Source organism: Toxotes jaculatrix, chromosome 7 (assembly GCF_017976425.1).
Source record: "Toxotes jaculatrix isolate fToxJac2 chromosome 7, fToxJac2.pri, whole genome shotgun sequence".
Taxonomy (NCBI): domain Eukaryota; kingdom Metazoa; phylum Chordata; class Actinopteri; family Toxotidae; genus Toxotes; species Toxotes jaculatrix.
In genome coordinates, this window is record NC_054400.1 from 15458048 (window position 1) to 15483079 (window position 25032).

The 25032-nt window shown below is 42.4% G+C and overlaps 2 protein-coding genes across 5 annotated transcripts in view; one reads left to right on the top strand and one right to left on the bottom strand.

The window, feature by feature from the left end:
- Positions 1-21849, top strand: homer1b (homer scaffold protein 1b). 3 transcript variants are annotated; one of them, XM_041042110.1, is made up of 9 exons: positions 1-361; positions 5585-5741; positions 7861-7992; positions 9939-10031; positions 12913-13061; positions 18231-18387; positions 18644-18754; positions 18841-18921; positions 19056-21849. In XM_041042110.1, the coding sequence occupies exons 1-9, from the start codon at positions 357-359 to the stop codon at positions 19245-19247; spliced, it is 1077 nt and encodes a 358-aa protein (XP_040898044.1). In that variant the 5' UTR covers positions 1-356; the 3' UTR covers positions 19248-21849. The 3 variants fall into 3 exon arrangements, with proteins under 3 accessions (XP_040898044.1, XP_040898043.1, XP_040898045.1); XM_041042109.1 differs by lacking the exon at positions 1-361 and having other exon boundaries at positions 5227-5741; XM_041042111.1 differs by lacking the exons at positions 1-361; positions 18231-18387; positions 18644-18754; positions 18841-18921; positions 19056-21849 and adding an exon at positions 13363-13520 and having other exon boundaries at positions 5227-5741.
- Positions 15052-25032, bottom strand: part of LOC121184450 (junction-mediating and -regulatory protein-like) — a 21673-nt gene continuing 11692 nt past the window's right edge. Inside the window, exons 10-12 of one of the 2 annotated variants that reach the window (XR_005894298.1) lie at positions 22795-24977; positions 15346-15350; positions 15052-15063 (exon numbers count right to left, since the gene is read on the bottom strand). Coding sequence is in view for 1 of the 2 variants with exons in the window: in XM_041042108.1 (XP_040898042.1) it covers positions 24670-24977 (308 nt within the window). In the remaining variant the exon portion in view is untranslated. Of the gene's footprint in view, positions 15064-15345; positions 15351-21993; positions 24978-25032 lie in introns of those variants that run through there. The other variant, XM_041042108.1, reaches the window with a different exon arrangement.

The window sequence follows — 25032 nt, forward strand, 5'->3', positions numbered from 1 at the left end:
TTTACACAACAGCGAGGCGCCCGTCGGATCTCCATTGGACTCCGCGCTGGATCTCCCACAGCGCTTCTGCTCCCGCCGCCGCTCCATCACCAAACGCTCAACGCCAAAGCAGGAGGACAAGCTCCGATTTCCGTGCCATGTGCAGAACGACATGTATGTGTGAATTCATGCGGTGACAGCGGGAGGGAATGGAGCAGTTGTCATCAAATTCCTGTAGACGCACCGACGGTGATAAAGGGGAGGCTGTCGTGTAGAGAGAAGACCTTCATACGCAGCAGCCAATCCGAGAGATTCGTTTTTCTTGCCAGCGAAAAGGATCAGTGGTCAGGTGTCGCCTTTCTTTTTCAACCACAACAATGGGGTAAGTGTGATTATTATCCCACGGGCTGACTGAGTTCCTTTTCCCTCCTTTCTGTATTCATATCAGCTGCGGCCGCCTCATACGGCATGAACTTCCCTGCCATGGAAACCACACCACGCATAGCGAAATAATGACCCGGCTGTATGCGTAAAAATGTATCTATCCGTCCTAACATGAGGGCGATGGAGGAGGCATAGTTCAGGCAGACTATCTGACATATGTGGCTGAGTAGTGATCTTCTGATGGCCTTGATGTGCTGCACACGAAAACAACAAATTCTGAGGCATATAATTAAGCAACTCATGTCTTTCTGCCTCAGAATATCATGTTTGGTAAAACAGAAATACGCTTCAGGACCAACATGCTGGCACACAAATGCTGGTTCAGAAGTTGCCACCATCATCAAACTTTTAGGATCAAAATAGTAGGTTAATCTGCAGTGGCTCCGAAAGTGGGATTACCAGGGGGTCCTAAAGGGATTTTAGGGTGTGCTCACCAAAATGAAGCAAAGTTTAAATTCCTTACTGTCCTCCAATTCTTTATTTTTTTCCTTAGAACAATGAGAGAGTGAATGAAGATGCTGTTTTTTTCTAGGTCTCTCTGTCCCATCGTTTACTCCCCACCTACATCATAGACAGTTATGTAATTCTGAAAGAAGGCATTTGTAACAACAGCATTTCTTCTCAAATGTTCTCAAACAGAGGTCTGTGGTCTGATGTTCTGTACATCCTGTTCCGGGTCCTGCTCTAGAGAAGGTTTGGGAACAGTATAATGTCAGAGGCAGGTTAATGTCAGTAGCTACAATGCTGCACACGGCTCTGGTGACAGAAAGTGACTTCTTGTCTCTATGGCAGCGCAGTGACCGCTGCCTTACACATCTTCAACAACAGGCACCCATCAGTGAAATATCTGCCTAGCGCGCAGCGCTGCTCATTTGCATGTCCCCTAACCCGGAGCTCAGCGGTCCATTTCCCCCACCAAGCCTGCCGTTCATTAACAGCTGTCTCCTGCAGTTCATTGTGATTAATTGCACAGCAGGAGGTTAACAATATGGCACAGGCATGGTGCGATTTCAAGACATCAGCCAAAAACTCCTGCATTAACTATTTACAATACACTGGAGGCTTCCCAGGCGCCCACTCTGCCCTCCTACAGTGTGGGCAGCACACATCATTCAGCAGTCTCCCACTCAGCTTCAGCTCTCCACTGGGCTCTGCCATACTGGTGACTAACTTACTGTTATGCAACTGACTCAGTGACTCAATTGATCCACAATGGAATAAATTGTAAACTGTGATTCAAAACCCAATGCTGTGTACAGTATGTGTATTAAAGTCTGAATATGTGCAGGTGCAGAAGAGATTAAAGCGCACATACAGTAGATGCAGATCTGTTGTCTGGCTGCCTGTCTAGCAGTAATTGCACAGACAGATAGAGTCATATTTCACTTCCGGCCTCGTGGCTCAGTACCAAGCCTCTTACAGCTCAAATGGTAACGGCACAGTGGAGAACATTAGTGTTGGACGAGAGCTGGTGATGCCTATCAACACTCTCTCTGGTGCGCTCTCACTTCCTTGGGCAAATAGAATCAATGCACAGACGGACTCAGTTTCTCTCCCTGACTTTGTCTTTGCTTGTTTGTGTGGGTGTGTTTGAAACAGAGTGTGTATGTGTTTACAGGCACATCTCAGGTCATCCTATCTGCTCCCAGTAGATGGAGCAACAGGGAGCTCTCTCATTAATGACTCCTCTTCACCTTAAATAAGATCTACTCGCCTTCAAGCTCTGTTGAATTAATGAAGAACTCTGGAAACAAAGGATAACTTCTAGAGAGAGGAGGGATAGAGGTGGAGGGAGCAAGGGAAAGTGAGATCTCCTGAGATGGACCAGAAAGAGGGGCAGCTGCATAGTTAAAGGGGACACACTGAAGTAGAAAATAAAATGCAGCCTTTTTGTGCTATAAAATGATGTGTGTGTGTGTGTTTTGGTTACACACTGTGACTCGAAGACTGAGTGTTCACATCTGTGCATCAAACCCCTGAAGCACAAGAGACACTACAGGCAACACCTGTTGCAACTGCATATGTGTGTGTGTGTGTTCATGTGAAATGCCCTGTAGGCATTGGTACAGTGTTGTTCACAGATCAATACCAGTGTTAACACGTGTAAAGGTGAGGTGAGTGCCATAGCCCAACATACTTTAATGGGTCAACTCACCCTGATTACAAAAAAGAAAAACACCAGTTGTATCCAGCCATACAGGATGTTTTTGTTTCATTTTACACCTTTATTTTAAATCACAGTACACAAAATCAGACAGACATCACTGTCAACAGTTCTCATGGGGTCCGTTATTTCATAGAAAGTAGTTCCAATGAGAACTGTTCACAATAAGGGCTGTGGATTATTGAGGCTAATTGGGGACATTGTTTCTGTCACTGTGTGGAAGCAGAACGATCTCAAAACCCAGGCAAATGAAATCAAAACTATCATGGCTAGATACCACAAGAGTTATGTGAGAAAATATATATTTTTTGTAAGTTGTGTACTGACCCTTAAATTCACATTTCAGAATTTTTTCAAAAATTTCCAGCTGACCTCAAACACACCCAGTCCACCTATAGTGACACTGTCTTGCTGTACAGACTAATGAACTTCATCTAAAAGCTATTGGCCATGATGTTATCAATAAAAGTAAAGGAGCATTTCAAAAACATCTTACTACCATAACATCAACATTAGCAACAACAATAATTCAGTACTTTCCAGAACACATCATTTTACATAACAGTAAAGCATGTAAAAATGTGATATGATACTATAACACAACATACTCTTACACCATCCATCAGCATCATCCTCCTCCCACAGAAGTGAGTGAAAGTGTCTCAAGCACACAACCTACTCATGTAGCTGTTTGACACTGTACCATTCTTTTCCTTTAAAATTCTTATTGTGTTCCTGAAAGTTCAGATCTGAACAGCGCACAGCCATAGTTCATGTAAATGTTTATACCGCACTGTGCAGCAGTTTAGAGCTTCCCACTCCCTCCATCTTCTTCTGCTAGAAGATGGGTGGATTCATGAGCTCTCCATCCTCTCCCACATCCATCACCTCCTCCACGTTCTCCTCATCCCTCCCTTCTTCTCTCACTTCATCACTCTCCCTCCTTCACTCATTCTGCCCGCCTTCTTTCTCTGTTTTAACATTCACGTTTCATCACCTGCCCTTGTGTCACGCAGTACACTCTGCATGCTAAACACCTCCTCCACCTCCTCCTCTTCCTCTTCTTCCTCCACACTTTCTCCTTTACCACTCATTCGCACCCAGCAGAAATTACTGCTTTGCTTACATGAATACTTTTCCGTTTTTCCTCTTTCATTTCCTCTCTCACCGCCCCCCTCCCCAGCAATCATAGCTGCTAACTCTGTGAGGCTCAGACCAGAATCTCTGTGAAAAAGACTCTAGTGGGGGCATGTCTGATGGATCTGATACCTGTTTGTTTTATGGCTACAAGGCATAACATGTATACAGAAATTATTTTTATGAATTTTTTTTATGAAATCAGCATTCAACTCAAATCACAGTCCATCATTTATTGTGCTGCCTTTTAAAAGTTCACTTGTAGGAGTAGGTATTGCTTTTTTTTGACAACTGGTGGGTGTCATTTTGGAACAAAAACTCTTTGGCAAAGGCATTCATGTAAAAATCAAAGCACAAGAATGTTGCTGCATTTGGTACACACACAATCAAGCAACAAGAAGCTCAGAATTTGCCACAGCTCTGTCAAATTATGCAATAAAAAACGATGCCAGTTGCCAAGCGGCTATTGCACAGATCATACAGACAGGCCGTGGTTGTGTGATGTGTGCTGGGAGAGAGTTGAAATGACTCACAGTTCTGCCACTTACACTGCTTTCGATGATTATGATAATTCGCACACAGCACTCCACAAGCAGCTTTGTGGAGCAGCATTAATCATCCCAGATTCACTCTCTGACTTCCCGTACTCCCCACATTCACCACTTCCCTCTCTCTCCTTCTCTCCCTGTCTCCATGTTTTTCTTTCTTTCCCTGTCTTGGCTAATCACACACAGGAGGGGTGCTGCTGCTGAATTTTAATATTAATTTATACAGCAAGCCTTTGATGTCCCCCATCACCCCCTCAGTGCAGTGTAAGCACTTCTCTATCTCCTGCTCTGCCAGCACTGCCAGCCCAGAATATCTCCCTCTGCACCCTGCGCTTTGAGTGTGTGTGTGTGTGTGTGTGTGTGTGTGTGTGTGTGTGTGTGTGTGTGTGTGTGTGTGTGTGTGTGTGCACTGACTGTAGATATTACCCAAGAAGCCCCAACAATGCTGGAATATACGAGGGCACTGTAAGAGCAAACCGAGGAGTGAGGGATAAATGGACGAAGAGTGAAGGTTGTGCATGAGTGACGGGTGAATGGCTGGTCAAAAAACAAAGATGACTCTTATATAATCCCCAACACAGACAGGGGTGAATCTTGACTCTGGTTTTAGTGTCACATAGAGGTCAATGAGGAATTAAGTCATCTCAACTGAATCCATCATGGAGTTTTGATCATCTACTGATCCAAGCTACGCAGACACAAATCCACATTTACGCTCATATTTAAGTACAGATAGATAATTCAATCACATTTGTGTCATTGTGTGTGAATGTTAATGCATTATGTGTTTGTGTAGGTGGAAACTGCAGCTCTGTGGGGTGTGTCTGTGGTTGTTAACCATGGCCTACTGTCTATATTTAGCCTTAAACCCTCTCCTTTCCCCCCCGTGCTCTCCTGTGTGACCCTCGCTCAGTGCTGCAGGCATTCCCATATCAGAGCAGGGAGAGACGGCGCTGCCTTACACAGAGAGAAAGACAGAAAGGAGTTTCTGCCAGATAGCTGCATGTATTTAGTGTGTAGAATAAGATAATGTATGAGAGGAAGTGTTGACCAAAGGTGTATGTAGGAACGCTGCTGTAATTTGAAGCCTCAGTTAGCTTGTTATCCATGTATACTATGAGTCTGTGTAATACTGCTTTGACAGCCTCTCATTCTGTGGTGTAACTATGGAGGATGGCGAGTTGGTAATTCGGTTGCCAGGGAGATCTGACTCCCCTGTGGGCAACAGGAGTTTCAATGCTGGCGGCGGGTTTGGTGAGACGCTCGTGCTGCGGCACAAAGAGGTTCACCACTTCTTCTTCGTACCCTTCAGGGAGCAGCCCATCTACAGCACGCGGGCCCACGTCTTCCAGATTGACCCCAACACCAAGAAGAACTGGCTGCCCACTAGCAAGCATGCCGTCACCGTCTCCTACTTCTACGACAGCACACGCAACGTCTACCGCATCATCAGCCTGGATGGCACCAAGGTGATCACATTTGATTCTGATTTGTTACTCTTCACCTTACACACTTCTCACACACTGCTGCACACAATAACAAAGATGTCAGTATACGTCTCCTACTACATCTATTGTCTTATTTGTAATTTCTTCCAGCTGACACGGTTTTATAAAGATGTTCCAGATGTTTCAGTATAATCACCTCATCACACATCAAGCAGCCTTCCAGGAGATTTTAGTGGCACTGTGATCTACTGAGTGTTAATGGTGTTAATAAGCTCAGCACTGGAATCTAATGTGCAAACACATCTTAAAAGAGCTCAGTGTTGCAGCCTGTCCCAAGACTGACGGCTCATGTTACGTCATGTGTATACATGCAACCACTGTATTTGTGCGTGCATGTGTGTGTGTCTGTTTGTGCTTCAGAGTATACTCTTCATGTGTCAGGATATTCTTGTTAGAGATCCAGGAGGGATATTTCTGCTGGGCATGGCGCATGCTATTTCTTTGAATAGGAACGGACCAGTCACACACATGCACGCTCACCGCCAGTTATGGAGACAGGAGGGGTGAAGTTAAATGAGAGAAACAGATGACAGAGTGAAAATGATGTGTGGTAGAGGAAATAACTGGAGCGGCAAAAACAGAAAAGTGTGAGGCCAGGTAAATGAGGTGGTCAGAAAAATGTGACAGACTGATGGGAGCAAAGCAAGGTCGCATGAGTTTGCGTTCAGTGATCACCAAGTGTGCGTGAACAATTTCGGACGGTCAATTTAGCAACCGACCTCACAGCACTCGATAGATAGTTGACCCCTAAATTCAACACACACTCATTGGCTGCTACCCTTCCCAAACTCATTGTTACGTATTGGTGCCAACCAGAATGTCAGCTATTACACAACACTGCTAATTGATCTGCCATTAATTTGTTTTCTATTAGTGTTACTTAACATAGAAAGTTGAATTATATAAGATTTAGGGGTGGCTCTGTATTTTGGCTCATGCAAATTAAAGGATCTCAATGATTTCTGACTTGCACAACCACAAAGTTTACTCAAACAGCAGTTAATGGTGAATTGGCTCGGGACTATTTTCAGTGGAGCAGATTTGGTGCTGTATTATTTACCCACAACAGGATGGTGTATGAGGGATTGAGTCAAAATAAACCAAAACGCGTTCTTGGTAATAAAGAAACATGTCACCCAGTGTGACAATGCATCTCACTGATACTCATTAACTGACAGCTCTGAGTATTGAAGCTTTCACTGACTTTCTGTCCACTATTTTCCTTTTCCGGTTTCTCCTCATCAGATATATCTGTCTGCCAGTCTGCCTCTCTACCATTCCTCTGTGTGTGTGTGTGTTTTCATTGTGTTTTCATCTTGTTTGCTGTTTCTTACTGATGCTGGACCACTGAATCCGTAGCTGAAGTCTTTCAAAATCAAACACAGCAGCTCTGTGTTCACTTTCCAAGTATGGATGTTATGGTGTCGGTGGGTGTTGGCCTGAGCTGCTGTACTGTTCTGTAACTATTTGTTACTGAGTTCTGAGTTTAGACTGTAAAATGTCAAAAAAAACAAAAAAACCTGTCAATTACCCAGAAGCCCCAGGTGATGCATTCAAAGACATTCTTCTGTCCAAGTAACAGTACAAAACTCAAAGATATTTACAATTAGGCTTAAGGAAACAGAGAAAAGCAACAAATCCTCATATTTGAGAAGCTGGAAGCAAAGGGTGTTTGACATTTTTGCTTAAATGGGTTATTCAATTTTTTCAGTTGACTAATCAAATTATTGGCAAATTGTTTTGACACTATTGTAATATTGTTTGGCCAGTCTGAGAGACACACAATTGAGGCACTGATAACAACAATTACAGAAAAATAAACTGGGATTTTAATATGTAAACTATATGTTTCTCATTCATAGAATGTCATGTTTCATTGATACTTTTGTCTGTTGTCAGGATTTGTTCTGCAATAATCTCCATTCAGACATACACAAAGCACATACTCTGGTTTAAGTTCTTTCTGGCGCTCCATCTTACCCTCTCTCTCTTCTACACACACACACACACACACATTACACACACTGCAGTAATAAAGTTAATTTAATACGTATTAAGTGGGTTGCCTCTTGTCTTGCAGGCAATAATCAACAGCACCATCAGTCCCAACATGACGTTCACAAAGACCTCACAGAAGTTTGGCCAGTGGGCGGACAGTCGAGCTAACACTGTCTATGGCCTGGGATTCTCCACTGAGCATCATCTATCCAAGGTACCACCCCCACCCATCTACCCACACCACACACACACACACACACACACACACACACAAACCACATCTACTATAAACCTCTAAGCATCAATCCCTGAGAGAGGATGGCATTGCAACTTTCTTTTTTACTCTAGTTGCTATAGCTTCTCTCAAAGTGTAGAATCTGCTTGGCAGTTAGCCCTAATGAGGCTTTTTTCCCCTGTGTGTGTCTGTGTGTTTATGAAAGCTATGTATATGTGTGTTTTCACTTGTGTGTGTGTGTGTATGAGTGTGTGTGTGTGAGTAGGTGGTGGTTTCTCTCCTCTGCAGTATGATTAAGCTCTGTCGTGAACCAGGGAGGCTCACAGCAGTGTCGTTCCTGTGTCAGGAAGGCCATGATAAAGATGCTGATAACAATACCTGATATTAAAGACACGTCCTGTTTCATATACTGGGTATTAATAACATGTCACCTTCTGGCAAATATGGAGCTAGTGGTAGGCTCTTCAGAGGTTAAAGGGGCCTTCCACAAATTTTATAATTTCACATCGGTTTAATCCAGTTTTTTCATTATGAAAAGTACTGTAAAACCTATGAAAACAGTTGTATATTGTCTTTGGGTCTCTCAAGCAGTTTTCTAAAGTCTGAGAAATAACCCCAGGGTCATCTCAGTTTTGGCTTGATTTTTGGGGGATGACTCAAATTAGGGACCAAAACTCAGAATATCTTGCCCTCCCCTGCTTCAGTTTTGACCATTCCTTTTTAAAACCTGTTTCTCCACCTTAGCAAATGAGGCAGACAGTAACCATACAACAGTACGCTTGGGTGTGTTATAAAGGGTAAATAAATAAGAACGCAGTAATGCACGTCACTGAATTGTCTTGTGATCTTGGGCATATATAATTTATTGTCAGGTCCTTCTTTCAAAACACATCTTAATTAATCTTAATGAGACTGTGTAAATAAATCAAATTTATAGTAACCTTTAAGTGTAGACTGATTTTAAGGTTCGGTTCATAACTTTAAAAACCTCTTCCATTCTCCTTACTTCTTGGCTAATATAGACCATCTTTGGTTTAACTGATTTACAGTGGTAATTACAGTGTTAACAGGAACTATGACTGAGGTGTATCAATATGCAGTTGTAACTGACACCTAAAGTCCAATTAAAAGTATTTCCTTTGGTTTAAAGTAGAAATAATCAGATTCACTTCTCAGATAACTGCAGCACCAACACTCCTGAAGCACTTATACTGAGACCTACTGCATTTACATCACTGTACCAGAACTATTATATTGCACCGAAGTGAAATGATATTGAGTTACTCATTGCAGCTCCACAAATGGCAGACACAAGACCGGCTCCGGCAGAGATGTCAATTTGATTTCCTCACCACTCGACTCTCTGCAGCACTGTATGTGCTAAATTACTCTGGAAAACTGTGGGAGTAGCGTCAGTGATGAACCACACCCTAAAGGGACAGCAGGGATGTGTGCTTGTGTGTATGAGCCAGAGTGTTTATATTTGCCCAAAGCCCCTCAGCTGAGCTCACCTTACCCCTTCAGGCTCGCTGGATATATCTTTGCTCTCGACGAAAATAACCCCAGAGATCAACTTCGGCCGCTCACAACTTCTGATTAAAGGAAAACTCTATGAGGAAAAAAAACACAGCGCCATAGTCTGCATTGTTCAGGGTGTGTGTGTGTGTGTATGTATCTGATAGAAAGGTTACTAACGGTGACCTAGTTAGCTCACGTTTCTGCTGAGGCATTATGGGTAGGGGCCTTCTTTTCTAAGTTCAACTGTGGGTTGTTATTGGCAACAGCCTTCTCCTGGCTTCACAGTTGACCTATCACACACTGATCTCTGTGTATGTGTATGTCCGTGCACATATGGCTTTACTGAACAGATTAAACCAGAGTATTATATGAATTGCAGTCCATACTGATATGTCCTCTGTGTCCAGTTTGCAGAGAAGTTTGCAGAGTATAAAGAGGCAGCACGGCTCGCTAAAGAAAAGAGTCAAGAAAAGATGGAGATGGCCACGTCTCCTTCCCAGGTACGTTCACTACACACAATCCTAACACCCCCTAATTCTTAACCGTCTTGTCAGCTTACTCCTGACCTCATGTCACAGGCATGTTGTGTGTAATGAACCGCTGGTGAACGGGTCAACCAAAGAATTATTTTCCCTTCTTTTTATCAGTGGAAGCAAAGTTCAGAAAATAAGAAAGAATTTGATAGAAAATAGATGCAAAACATGTTTGTTTTAAGAAATATTGATGCCTGAGTTGGAAAATGTATTCAGATACTTTTCTTTAGTAAAAGTATCAATACATTAATAGAAAAAAAAACCAATATTCAAAAATCCTACTATACTCTAAGTACAGAAGTATATAAATTTATTATGCTATAATTAAGTTGATATAATACAAATGATGATTCAAATACAGTTATGTTTTTTAGTCCAGATAAGCATTGTTACAATAGAATGTATTGTATGTATGTATGTATGTATGTATGTATGTACATAGTCTAGACATCTAAAACATGAAAAGGGGTCCCAGCCAGGAAGGGTTCATACAAGGTAAGGGTTCACAAGCCAAAAATGTTTGAAACCACTAGTTTAATGTTTAAAAATGCATTGCAATTTGTAAGTTAATCATTTGTTTTTTGTATATAAAGTCCTAATTTAAAAAGTAACCAGTAATTACATTTGTCAAATAAAAGTAGTGGAGTAAAAAGCACAAAATGAGTATAATACTTTAGTAAATGTACCAGGTCACTTTCATCTACTGTATGACCTCCTGAGAGGTCCTGACACTGAGATTAGAAATTACAATCCTAAAATAATAAACACCAACATTTTCTCTGTACGTATCCTCCGTATACATTAAAACAAAAGACAAAAAGATGTCTGTGAACTCACCATAAATTGGAGAACATAATTAGTCTGTATGTTAGGTATTTGTTTGTGCGGAATATCTAATAATAGAGTGTTTTAGGGCATGTGTTGCTGTGTCTGAGAGAAAATTAGCTTGTTTCAGAGGAGAATCCCCAGAGAAATCTGTTCTTTAATCTAAAGGCTGCTAACAGGCTTCATGTCCTCGTCTGTTCATTATGGAGGCAAGGGGAGCAGCCCCCTGCTGTACCGCAGCCTATTACTTGTACTATTAATGCCACGGCCCACATGGGCTGAAATGCTACAGTACCTTCTGCTTCCCATGGGAGGATGTTTTTTAATGAAGCCAAGTGGACAGCTTCGCTCTCCTCAGGGGTTAAAGGGTGCATGTGCACTGGCCAGCGCCGCACTATGTTGGTGGAACTGGAGGGATGGCTGTAGCTATAAAGGCTGCAGCCTTCCTGCTAAAAGCCTGCAGCGGTGTACCGAAGCTGTCTGCTCTGTTTCACTACTGAAACGCAGTGTTTCACCCACATGCCTGCTGGCTTTCTTTCTAACCACCAGATCCTGTATAAACCAAAAAAAAAAAACATGAGAGAGGAATTATTCAGATAAAACAAGATGAGAAAACACAGCTAAATGCTATATGCTGGTCCCAGTAGACCCCAGTGGAAATGCATCATGAACAGATATTAAATGGCATATTAATGAATGTGGAGCGCAAAATGTAACACTAGCCATAATCTTTCTCTTATCTCTCACTTCCTGCTTGTCCATCAGAGACGCACAAGCAGTGTCATTGTGCTTCTGTATTGTGCCCAAGCCCTGAGTCTTAATAGCTTTGTCTTATGTACGTGCAGCAGCTAAATGATTTGTCTCTTGTACAATTCTGTGGTTGTATGGGATATAAAGATAAGCGTTAATCTGTAATTCTCACAATTTCCCGCTGCTATAGTGAGCTATTTAATGGCCTATAGGCATGTGGAACTGCTCATTAAGATGCACAAGTTTTTAGCACCACAATAAGAGCTTTATCAGTGTGAGAGACAGCAGCCCCACCATCCTCAAATATACGCACACACACCTACATCATTTCTCATGTCACCTCTTGTGTGGGAAAGATGATTTATTTATGAGATTCTTGTTTTTATCTTGTTGGCATCTCAGGTAATAAGAGGTAATTGGGAACACTCAAGTTAATTATTATACATTTGATATTATTACATGTAAGTTAATTATAATTTTGTTAGTAATCATAGGTACATTCCTGTATGCGTTGTTTGGCTGAAACAATTAGTTGACAGAAAATCATCAATAATGTTGATAATTCCTCTCAAGATCAGCTTCTCAAACGTGAGGATTTGGTGCTTCTCCATTTTGTTTTGTGTTTTAATCATTTTAAAATGAATATTATTGCGTTTTGGATTGTTGAGCTGACAAGCAACACCCTGGGTTGCTGAAGTCCTACAGAGGAAACAATCGATCAATTGTAAAAAAAAAAAAGCTAATCAATAACAAAAATAATTTGCTGCTCTAAAGTGGTGCCATTTTTTTCTTTGTCTGTTCAGCCTCAGTGTCTATCTTTACTCATGGTAACTGCTTCCCAGTTCTTCTTCTGTGTAATCTAAACAAATTACTGTTTCTGCTTTTGGTAATGTTAAATGCACCATTTCCTGTACGCCTGAGGCTGTTTCTCTGGAAAAGGAAACCAGACGCCAGTAAGAACTATAAAATGTAGCAGATATAAAAGCTTTTGTGACTTCACTATGAGTTTAATCCGTAATTTTCTTTTTTAATTGTTGACATTATAGAATATACAGATACTTTATTTATTTATTTGTGTCACAAATGTCCAAATTCGAGTTGTAAATCTTTGAGCTTTTAAAATAATTTCAAAATTGTTTCCTAGTGTTGCCTTGTGTAATCATGACTAACAGTATGAATAATAAAATGATTAAAATATTTCAGTAATGTTTGGCTGATGATTTGATGTCTAACCAACAGTAACAGCACAACAACTTTTTTGTTTCACACGCAGGAGTCTCCAGCAGGTGAGCTCTCGTCACCTTTGACCCCAGTGACTCCGCCCATGGAAAACATCAACGGCACAGATGAAATCTGCGACACGACTCCCAACTCAGACACCCGTCCAGAGCCAGCGCAGAACGCGCTGGCCTTCGCACACAGGTACATCCCGCACTGTGATGTGTTCACTGTCCCGTGTTGTCGTGTTTATGAGAGTATGACCATGTACACACACTGTCACAGTCATATTTCACACATATCACAGAAGAACATACACACAAGACTGATATAGATGAACTATGATAAATTCCCTTTGTTTTGCTGTTTGTCTGAGGCACAGAAGTCCACACCTCTATACTTCTACATCTTTCTTTTCATGTACGTGCACCTATAGGTGTTGCATGTCAGCATGGCAGTAAACTCCCACTATTCACTGCTGCTCTCTCGTGTTTTTCCTCTCTAGGGAGCAGTTTAAGACTTGTCGGGTCTGCTCTTTCTGATAGGGATGTCATAACAAGTCCTGACTACTGCGACATCGCAAAACAAAAATGTTCAGGGACAAGCGTTCCCAAAAAATAAGAGCCTGGTTGTAGGTCAGCAACAGGGAGGGTCTTCTTTACAAAACCCTGTTTACTAACCACTAATAAATCAGGTAACAACTGCGTGTCAAAACTCCATTGAGGAGAAATATGGGTGCAATGAAATTACAGAACTTTTTTAGAAAAAATTATATCAGTGACAATAACACACCGTCACTTCACATGGACCAGCAGGAGATGTAACTAAGTGTTTCTCAGGAATGAGGAATTATTTAAGTTATTCATTTTGTTCAATCTGAGCATGCTTGGTGAGGAAAAAAAACTCACATTTATTTATATTTTAATGTTTGCCTACTGCAATGCAATAATATCCTTTTAAATGCAAATTCAAATCTTTTGACTTTTATGTTGTTTGATGCACTACAGAGTTATGTGACAGTGTCACTTCTATGCATGCACCACTACTGCTGTACACATTCCTGGTGTCTTTGTGTCCTGTTAGCACACACTGAATATCGAAATGGATGATTCATATTCCTTTGTGATTGTCAATACTGGTTCATATACAGTAGATTGTGTAAGATAAAGAGGTCGAAGTGCTATGTAAATATTTTTACTGTGTGTAATGGCTTTTTGAAGAGGTGTGGCTGTGAGGTTCATCAGCGAAAAGGTGTTGATGAAGCGTTTATGTAAGACTTATATAACATACTGTGGGTAGTGGGAGGCAGAGAAAGACCAAGACAGACACACAGAGAGTGTGTGTGTGTGTGTGCTTGTGTGTGTGTGTGTGTGTGTCAGAAACTGGGAAGACAGAACGAGAGAAAGAGAGGTGCATTGTATAAAGTCTGTACATGAGTCACTGATACCTAAACATTCACCAACTGCACAAACAGTCACCACAGTAAATAAACTGAACAGGAGGGCACGTGCAATCGGTTTGAGTCATTTCTAGTGAGTGAAGTGTTTTTTTTTTCTCTGGAGAGTAAATGTTCTGTCCTATTATCTACTGTCACTTGTGGTCGACTATACAGACAGGTCTTTTCATTTGTGAAATCTCTGTAACTTGTGCCACTTTCATTATTTCTCTGGCTGCGATTCTTATTAATTAAAGATATCAATCAATTGCTTAATGTATTATCATTCTTTTTTGTTTTGCTCTTGGTGTTTGGGTGGAGAACCTTCCCCTGTTTTGATACCTGAAGATCATTTTAAGAGCTCTTTAGAGGCACTAGATGTTTTTATTAATGTGATAAAGTCTGTAAAGCTTTGACAAGCTCAAGTGCAAAGGCTTAGAAATCCCTACCGCTGCATCATGAACTCTGTAAGGCTACACAGATCTGTGCAGTGAGAGCGGGCTGTAGAGAGGACACCCACTGCCTGCTGCAGCCTTGCTGCTGATATGTCTATTAATGCTGCATGCGTGGGAGACGGGGTCGACTCTTGGCATTCATGATGGCAAGCGTGGACGTAACAAGCAAACCTCAGTCTCACATTTTCTGAGAGGCATATGCAGAGAGGGTAGATGCAAGGACCATCCAGAAATTTTATCACATAACCCTCTCTTTTTCTGTCTTTTCTCTCTGTGATTCATGCTTCTTCAGTTTAGTATGTACTGTCCGCCTCATCTCACATGTTCATCTTCTTTTACAGTAGCTTCATCAGCCTCTCGTGCCTCTGATTGCACTTAAAATGTATTTTTATCATACAGCGTGCAGTTGATTTGAGTCAGAAGAAAAGAATAAAAATGTGTGTAGTGTATTTTGAATGTGTTTACTTGATCACTGCTTCATGAAGGTTCTGACCCACATGAAGAAACACACCTGCACACACAGGTGTTTTCTGTCCTTGTGCACCAGACTTCTATGGTGGTCTTGGTTTCTCTGTGTGCCATGTGTCTGGAATATGACGATGACTTATCTCCATACGTGTGTGTGTACATCACACTGCTGCTTAGCAGGGCTGTGTAGGCAGGTATGTGTGGGTGCCAAGGGCATAGGAAGAGAGAGGAGGATGAGAGACAGCTGTATGCAGGGCTGTGAGAGGGTTTTTTATATCACAGGATGTAGGCGTGTTTGGCAGGTCTGCAGTGGACTCATTTTGAATGGTTTTCAAAATATTAGAGGACCTTTTGTTGGGACTGGCTTGGCTACATATGAATGGCCTTCTAGTGCTGGACGATGTAGGCGTCTGTTGGTGGATTTGTGGTAGGCTTGTATGAACGGAGACAGTGCCAGTGTCATACGTCAGGGTGCCACGAGCTCCTTCCGTTCCTCCGGTGCTGCCATGGCAACTGCTCTGCCTCCGTGCTTCTTGAAGGGGTCCGTGAGGAGGAAGAACCTACCTGACAACGTGAAGCGGTCAGGACGCAGCAGAAACACAAGTCGGCTGTAGAAAAACCTTCTGTGTCATACAAGTTTACGCTTTGTGTTCGGTAGCTTTATTTAGCCTGGGAGGAGAATTATACTTGACATTGTAAAGTAGTAAAACACAAAATGAACTGTTGATGTTTTATTCAGGAGTTATAGTGTATAAGCATTGTGTACAGACTCTGTCCAAAATCCACAAAAAAACATTCAGAATTCAATTTTTAAAAAATAAATAAAAAAATTAAAAATTAAAAATTAAATAAATTCAAAACCAATAAAATGGTAAATAAAATAAAATGCAAAAAATCTGACATTAAGTCTGGTCCTCTTGTCATGACACATTTGGTTTTAGATGGAAGAATAATGTTCACATGAAACAGATACAAAAAAAAATAAATAAAACACACACATAACATTAAAACAATCTTCTTTACCAGAAACAGAATTTTAGAGTCTGGGATTTTTGAAAATGTGAATTAATTTTATTCAAAAACAGTTAAAAAAAAAACTGCCCAACAATTTCAACCTGATACAAACAGAAACTTATTGCTTCTTTATTACATAATTGACTCTTGCTAGAGTCTAGAAGTGGAATTATTTTTTAAAAAAAAGACAATGATCAGCAACTGAAAAATATCAATAGCTAATAAAATCCTCATAATAAATAATTATTCTGTAAATGATCATATTATCTTTACAGTCAACAGTTCAGTGACACAGCAGCAGCTAACTTACCCTCCATGTGTCTCACACACCTTCAGCTCTGCTCTTCTGTCTTCACCCAGGATTGTGCTCAGTCGCCCTCCTGAAACCTTTCAGCCAGCCTCATTTAATGACGACGAACATCAGTGTCAAAACGTCTTGCTCTCTATTCTCTCCTCTAATTCTCCCTCCGTCGCTCTCCCTTTGCTTTCTCCGTCTGTCTCCATCTTCACATCTTGACGTCTCGCCTGCTCTCCTGCTCTCTGAGCTGGTGTGTGGGGTTTATACATTGGCGGGGCTGCGTGCCTTGGTGACAGCATCGCTCCATGTGTGTACGTGTGTGTGCGTGGTTGTGTGTCAGTATGTGCATGTGTAGGATGAAGTGTCGTCTCCCTCCTATGCGTCACACACGCAGACACACTTGCACTCACAGAGGGGGTGGCTGTTGTGTAAGAACCGAAGGCGCCGTGGGAGTCCTGAGTGAATTAGATCTGGGCTTTCTCTCTTTTACACTTCACAGAGTGGGTGTTATGGCATAGTGGAGTACTGCTGCAGTGTGTGAACATATATATGTGTGTGTGTGGGTCAGTGAGGGGGTGGAACAAAACTGAGAACTACATTGTTATGGGCCATGCACAGACCCTCATCACTCCTTGAGTGAGCTAAGCTTCCTTTGTGTGTGTGTGTGTTTTTTTTTCTGTGGATGGATTCCACCGCTGTGAGGAATTACTGTGAAGTATGTGGGAGTGGGAGCTCCTTTTCAAAGGTACTTGACTCGATGTCAGTACTCGACAATGTTTAGGTCTCATACATTCTCTTGCCCAAGTCAGACATTATGTGAGAGACAGAGTTGGCATTATGTAAATCTTCAAAGAATGCCTGCAGTGCTCATGTCTAACAAGGGAGATGCGCAGTGGAACGATTTTCCCTTTATACATACAGTATATCTAATATTACACCTCATTTCCAAACTATTGACTGCACAGCCCATACACTAGTGTTTTTTCCCACCAGCCCTTTTCTCCCACACACGCCTCTCCATCATGAAATTCAATCACATTCAGTCACTTCTCTCTTATCTCTCATCTCATCTTCTTGTTCTGTGAGTAGCTGGACCAGATTAGGCTACAGCCAGTCTGAGGATATAATCTCCGATTACAACTCATGTGGCAGACAGCTGCTTTCGCAGCTACCGTGCTGACCTCCAGTCTGAGTGCCCGCTGCAGCCTTTGTCAACTTTAAGCACTGGAGCAAAGATGGATGGATGGATGCATGCATGCATGAATTACTGAATGGGTTTACTGGGCACAGGCCCAGCTGCCCCAGGGCCCAAGGCATCATGGGGCCCTGGGGTTCACCTGCAAAATGTCAAATAAAGCGACAACAAAAAGACTCATCCATCGCAAAGAGACTCAAAATGACCAGAAAGAAACACAGAACGAATAGAGAGAGAGACACAAAATGACAACAAATGATTCGGCCATTGACTCACAATCCAACCATGGATGGATGGATACATGGATTACTGAATGATCGGAGACTCAAAATGACTACAAACACACTCCCATTGTCTCGTAATCCATGGATGGATAGACGGATAAATGGAAGGATATTTGGCTGGATACTTACAAACAATAACGGTTCTGATACTTTAATTTTGTGCGAGTTCTTGTTAAAATAAAGTTTCCTGTTGTGGTAAACTGACATGTCCCTGTGTTCTGCAGCCCTGCCATGACAAAACACTGGGAGGCTGAGCTGGAGGCACTAAAGGGGAACAATGCCAAGCTAACGGCAGCTCTGCTGGAGTCCACAGCCAACGTCAAACAGTGGAAACAACAACTGGCTGCCTACCAGGAGGAGGCCGAGAGACTACACAAACGGGTGAGGGAAGGGGCACAGGAATGCTTGCTTGTTTTTGTGTGTCATTAATTTATTCGGATCAAACAGGAGTGATCATTTGGAAAGGATGGTGTGAAGTCAAGATGAGAGGTTGGGAGAAAAAACAGAGAGGAGAGATGACTGTAAGTAAGAGGGGGAGTAAAAAGAGGTCGTTAGGGAATAAAAGCAGCAATTACTGTTGCACCCATCTTTCTGTCTTCATGGATCTGAAACACAATGTCCATTTGGTTCTTTTCAGGTGACGGAGCTGGAGTGCCAGAGCAACCAAACCCCAGTGATCAAATCCCAGAAGACTGAACTCAACCAAACCATTGAGGAACTGGAGACTACGCTAAGAGATAAAGAAGAGGTGTGTGTGTGTGCCTTGAAATGTAACGGCTCATGCATCCTAAGTTCATGTTACACAGCCCTTTAATCTATTTTAATGACCTCCAGGAAATGGAAAAGTTGAAAGAAGAATTGGAAAACATGAATGACCTGATGGAGCAGAAAGACACTCTTACCCAGAAACTTGAGGTGAGTGAAATAAGTAGTTATCAGACTAAAAGCAACTTCTCCTCTGTCACGTACAGTCATTTATTTAATAAAAAAAACAAAACAGTTATTGCCTTCCTAACAACATAAACATGTCAACAATGCTGTTTCTCCAGGAGACAGAGCTGCGCAGTCGAGTGCTCGAGGAGCAGCTGGCGGGTGCAGAGCAGCGGCTAGAGGAGAACCAAGAGGAACAGGAGAATTTCAGAAAGAGCCTGCGGACGCTGCTGGAGCTGCTGGACGGCAAGATCTTCGAGCTGACGGAGCTCAGAGACACCTTGGCTCGACTCATAGAGGAGGCCAGCTAGAGACGGAGCTGCCTGATCTTCACAGACAGAGCCATATGATAATTTACAGAGACGCCCCCCAACGCACCCACATCAGCCCTACCCATCATGCCCCACCTTTCTCCCACACCTGACACACTTTAAAATCAAGACACGGCACTGCCCCGATTCCGATTTCGCTCAAAAAGGGCAGCTAATTCCCTGTTTTTACCTTGCAGGCATCGAGCTCCAACCAAACCCAGGCACTCCTGTAGTTCAAGACAACGCAGGGACTACCTCATCTTGCCTTCTGATCGGCTGGTGTAGGCGTAACCTTGGTTGAATTGATCTCTCCAGCCACAGAGATGCCTGGCGTAGACATACACACACACAGTCACACACACGCACTCAACAAGAGTTAACTTGAGAACTGTGCCTCAGTGCCATCTGCTGTTTGAGTGGGAGAGCTGCACCACAGATTGCAGCATCACAACGTCTCACACACACACCCTTTTCTTCATCTCTAAACTGCCCCCCTCACCCCAAGGGGAATGTTGAAAGTCATGTGGAAATAATTGCTGTTAAGACTCAGAGAACTGCGCCAAAGCTGCCAAATCCCCCCAAAATATTGTCCTCTAACTAGCAGATGCTTTGATCCAAAGTGACTTACTGTACAGAGAAGCGCTGAACAGAGAAACAGAGTCCCACGTTTGAGCTCGGGCTGCCAGCAGAGTGTCACTGGAAACAGAGAATTAAAGGACGGCTCTCAACAAACCGGTCAAGTCTTACCTATTGGCCTGGAGTGACATCAGTGCTGCTCCCCAGCCTGGACACACAAGGCTGCTCTGAAAAGGAGATCGGTTTACTTCACAAGTGAAAATGAATGACTGCTATGTATCCACAGCCTATTTAAAATCCTACATGATAGATGAGTATTGAATCTTCCACAGGCATTGTTCATGCCTCACAGAAATTTTTAAAGGGCGTGTGCCCGCGTTAGATTTGACATGAGAAGTCCTGTATCCTGACTGCTTCCACCGTCTCAGACAACTGACCTGTCTTCCTGCCAAACTCAGTGTGGTGTGTGTTCCTGAACAAGGCCTGGCTTTTGGCATAACGTGTGCCTTTAAAGCACACATGAGCGGACACATGTTTGTATATAATATGGGTGTGTGTGTGTGTGTTTTGTGCAGTGAGAGAAAGACCCTGTTTTTGGACATCAAGGCCTACATACACGCACACACACACGCACACACACACGCACACACACACACACACACTGAGCAATACCAGACAGGCTCTATACGACACCTCGATCTAACTCTATCAGGTACTCTACTCAGTGGACTCATGCAAATAGGTCAAATGCAACCCAGCTGATACCCCCCACCCCACCCCACCCCCACGTCCGACAGAAAGTGTACTACTGTTGACCGCGAACCTGTGTGGCAGCCCTGTCTAGTCGAAGTAGTACATCGTGAAGGGCTTATAGAGTGTCATCTACATGTTCGTAAATCTCCACCCTCAGTGAAACTGGCCACAGATTTTCACTCGTCGCGGGTGAACACAGAACTGTACTCAGTTTCTATTCTTTTTTTTACACAGGATATATTACCGATGATATGATTATAGAACTGTATAGGACAAACTTTCTACTCATGATGGCATTGTAAATGAATGGATGGATAACTCAAATGCAGTAACACCCCGCAGTGGCTTATTGTTGTGTATTAACCCACAGAAAAGTATTGCATAGTTTATCATAGAGTATCTAGTCTGTAGGTAAACAATCAAAACCTCTTCAATGTATGCGTAACAACACAATGTAAACACATAGTGTTATACGTTCTGTACCAAAACATTCACTTATAAAGCAGCTCCCGTAAAGGTTAAATCCAAAACTACTTCTTAAAGTCTCTTCCTTTAAAATCACTAAATTTCTAAAACGCTACGTGCTCATGTGAAATGCTGCTTATTTTATCTTTCAATTGAGCACTCTGTTTGCACTGTGTTATTACACTGTTTTAACTCCATCATATAGCAAGAGATTTGCATTAAGTCCTAGCACAGCATAATTCTGTACTTAACATATTGTAGTTAGTCACACAGGTTAATACACTGGAATAAGATCCATGTAAAGGGAAATGTTACCCTTTTTTTTCTTTCTGGTTTAACTTTGACAGTCAAATGACAGAGATGGAATACCTTAATATTAATGCTATTGTTAATGAATGCCTTTGTACAGTAGTGGATAAGAAGCTTTTCATTCTCCTGTTTTGTAACTTATGGTATTTAAATGTAGGTATTATTATTGTATTTAGAGGTATGAGAAGACTGGCAATATTTTTGACTATTTAAAGTAATTTTGAACTCATGATATTAAAGAGGTACCTCAGGCTAAAGATGTTTGTAGATTGGTGAGACTTGTGTGTTTGCAGGTGAAAGGATTTACCAAGTGCTGGTGAAAAAAAAAAAAAAAAAAAAACACGATCAGGAGATCACACCCGTTGGTGCTTCAGCCAAGCTAAATCCTTTGTTGAATTCAAACAAAGACAGTTCTACTAGGCTGAGAACACACCTCTGTGAACTAAGAAATGCTATGTTTTATATTCAAATACAGTGACCGCAGAATTCAATGTGTACAAATCGCTTTTGTTCTGTTTCTTTTTTCTTTTTTTTCTTTTTTTTAATTAAATACACATTATTAACTAAATTATTCAACAGTGAAACAATCTCAGAATTTGCTTCACAAGGTTTTATTCAAATGCAGGGGCAAGGTTGTTAAAAAAAAAACTGAATAAATGAAAATGGTAGGACTAAAGGCAAAAGGGTATTCTTGGAACAGTATGTCTATACACTTCTGTGTAAAAACAACTGCAATCTTTAATAAGTCTGTTGTTTTAGGCGATCAATCTGAACTCATTATCACCCATGAAGTTGTTTCATCCCTTTTTTTTGTATTTCTCTATACTGATATTGCACTTTTCAAGTGACTGCTTATTCATACAGAGGGTCATTTATAGTAAGCCAGCGTGGGTAACCGGTCCACATAGGAAATGTTTAAAAGCTAACACATCACAAAAGAATTTGGCTGGAAATGCTTTGGAAAAAAAAAAACAAAAAAAAAACAGGATACAAACAAAGCGATGAAACGCAATGCGCAGTTGGCTGACAAACAAGCGGTGCTAAGGTTATTTATAGATAAAGGTCAGTCTGTTTTCTAAGGTTAGTCAGGTGATAGTTGGTTCATGGCAAAGGTGTCACCTTCTGAGCCCAGTTTCCCAAAAGCTTTGAGCACAATGTTGGTCACTGTTAAGTGGAGCAACATGAACCTTAGCACAAACATCTTTTGGGAAACTTTGTGAGTCAGTTCTAGTGACATCGAGTCAGGCGTGGTCTAGGTAAGGTCTAAGTTAAGAGTCAGGTCAGGGTTAGAGCTCTGTCTCATGCTACATGATGAGAGTACCACGGAAGAACATTGTGCTGACAGAATGTAAAAGTGCCCCAGATTTGCTCTGCCCGGAAAAATAATAAACCCTCTTTAGCACTGAGCTATTTTCAAGCTGTATAATGTGACATCTACCTCTACCTCTATGAATGGCTCTCAACATAAGCACAAGAGAAAAAAGCACAAATCTTTGCATCGAAGCTGTTTAAGACAGTGCATGCTGAGGCTGCTCCACAGTCAGAGCTCAGTTTATGAATCCACATCTTCATGTTGCTTCATGTTAACGTATGTTTGTGTGAATTCCTGTGCTGTTACACCACATTGTCCTTACATCATACTTTTTTTAAGGTCCAATTCCACATGTTCAGTGCTTTTAAACTTACTCAAATATTACAGATATAATGTTTCACCAGTGATAAAAAAAATACAACAAATGTTGTTTCTGTACAGATAAAGTGATTCAGAATGTGTATTATGTGTCATGAAAGTGCTGCAACCATTTCTTAAAAAAAAAAGAAAGAAAGAAAGAAAAAGAAGACTTAAGAGTAGAGGCTGTGGACTCACTCTGGCTGTGAGTTTAATGCGTGAGGCCATGTGTGCACGAGTATGTTCTCACTTCCAGCACTGTGAGTAACAGACCTCCTACCGTGTGGTTCTGCCCACTGAGTGCAGAGAAAAAGAAGTTAGGTAAAGATGCAGCAGAGGAGAGGAGAGAAAGCGAATAAGATGGCAGGTGAAACCGCATCAATCACGACCGCCTGCTCCACAGCCCACAGTGGCTCCCCGCAGCTCTGAGAGAAACTAGCCTCCCACGTGCCATCCATCATTCAAACAAGCGTGACCGGTTTCATAGCTCTGCCGTGACCATCCCACATACAAAGTTTGGGGACTCACTGAACAAGTCTGCCCACACTTAACACTAAGACTGCTGACACTAACTGTGGCCTAAAGAAACTCTCTATCACCCCCCGCTGACGACCATTCCTCCGATCCTCTCCTACTCTAGGTGACCAGCTTCAGGACAGAGATATTGTTACATGTGGCACCAAATGATAAACCTATAGTGACTCTGCATATCTCCCACCAGCCCGGCCATATGCCGCGGTCGAACAGATGGGTCGATACATATTCCCCCACTAGGCCGGAAGAGGACAAGAGCAGGGGGGGGTGGGGGGCACGAATGTGGTGCAACTGACTAAAGGACTTAAAGTATTTGTGCAGTGTCAGATTAGACAAGCAGTGGTCCTTATACTGTCTGACACTACCACACCCACATGTGACGGGGCAACACCAGCTGTGCAGCGCAGTGTGGGACAGAAGAGAGGCGATGCTTGATTCCATAACCTTCTATTTTGTTTTTCAGTCTCCTTCATGATCCCAAGTTACCAACCATACCCTCATATTTTCTGTTAGAGTTTCAGTTCTAATTTTCTCAGTTTCTCATTTCTAATGCTTCGGGACGGGTGGAAAAGATCACACACCTCTCAGCGCTCCTGTCCGTGCGAGCTTTTCAGTTTAACTGTCAGTGTAGTGTGTTGGTGTAAAATGTGTTATGTGCTGTTTCTGAATAGTAATGTGGCCACAGGGGGCCAGTGCAGAGCTTTTCAACAGTACAACTGATAAACAATAAACATGGCATCATTACAGTTTGATTACAGGAATAAAACCAGTGACATATAGTAGAAATAAAGACACAAATTATGTCCGTCATGGTGGTGAATGTAGTGTGAAAAACATATGAACAGATTGACCACAGACCTTTGGACCATTTGGTGAGTTGATGATATTCAGTATGACTCAGGCCCTGGCATAGTCACATGTGACTGGGCTGTGTGTACTTGAATGTGAGGGAGTGAGTAACTGTATGTGTTTGTGTGTGTGTTTACAGTACAGCGCAGCTCTCTACATTGCAGTACAGTACAGTGTGTGCAGTGCCAGAGGATGCAGGAATTTGTGTGTGTGTGTGTGTGTGTGTGTGTTGTGTGTGTGTGTGTGTTATTTGTTGAGCCATGAGCCCTAGCTTTCCCACTCAGGACCGGCCAGCCCGTCGTCATCCGAGTCAGACTCTGGTGAGGCCTCCTTGATGCGGCGCAGTGCCTCATGTATGCTCCTGGTCAGGGGGTCGGTGGAGGCTGGAAGGTCTCCCTGGTCTTTTCTCTCTTTATGTGGGACGCGCCTCAATTTGACCCCCTTGCGAATCTGAGCCAGGATGCTGTTGGGATCATCGTCACCCTTGGCAGGAGGCAGGGACCGCTGGTCGACCTTCCTCAGGTGGAAGCTGCCTCTTTTCAGGGAGGCCAGCACCTCGTCCATGGGTGAGCTAACTGTGTGCAGGGAGAGGAGAGGAAGACAGGCTGTGATTGGCTACTGTAACTAGAT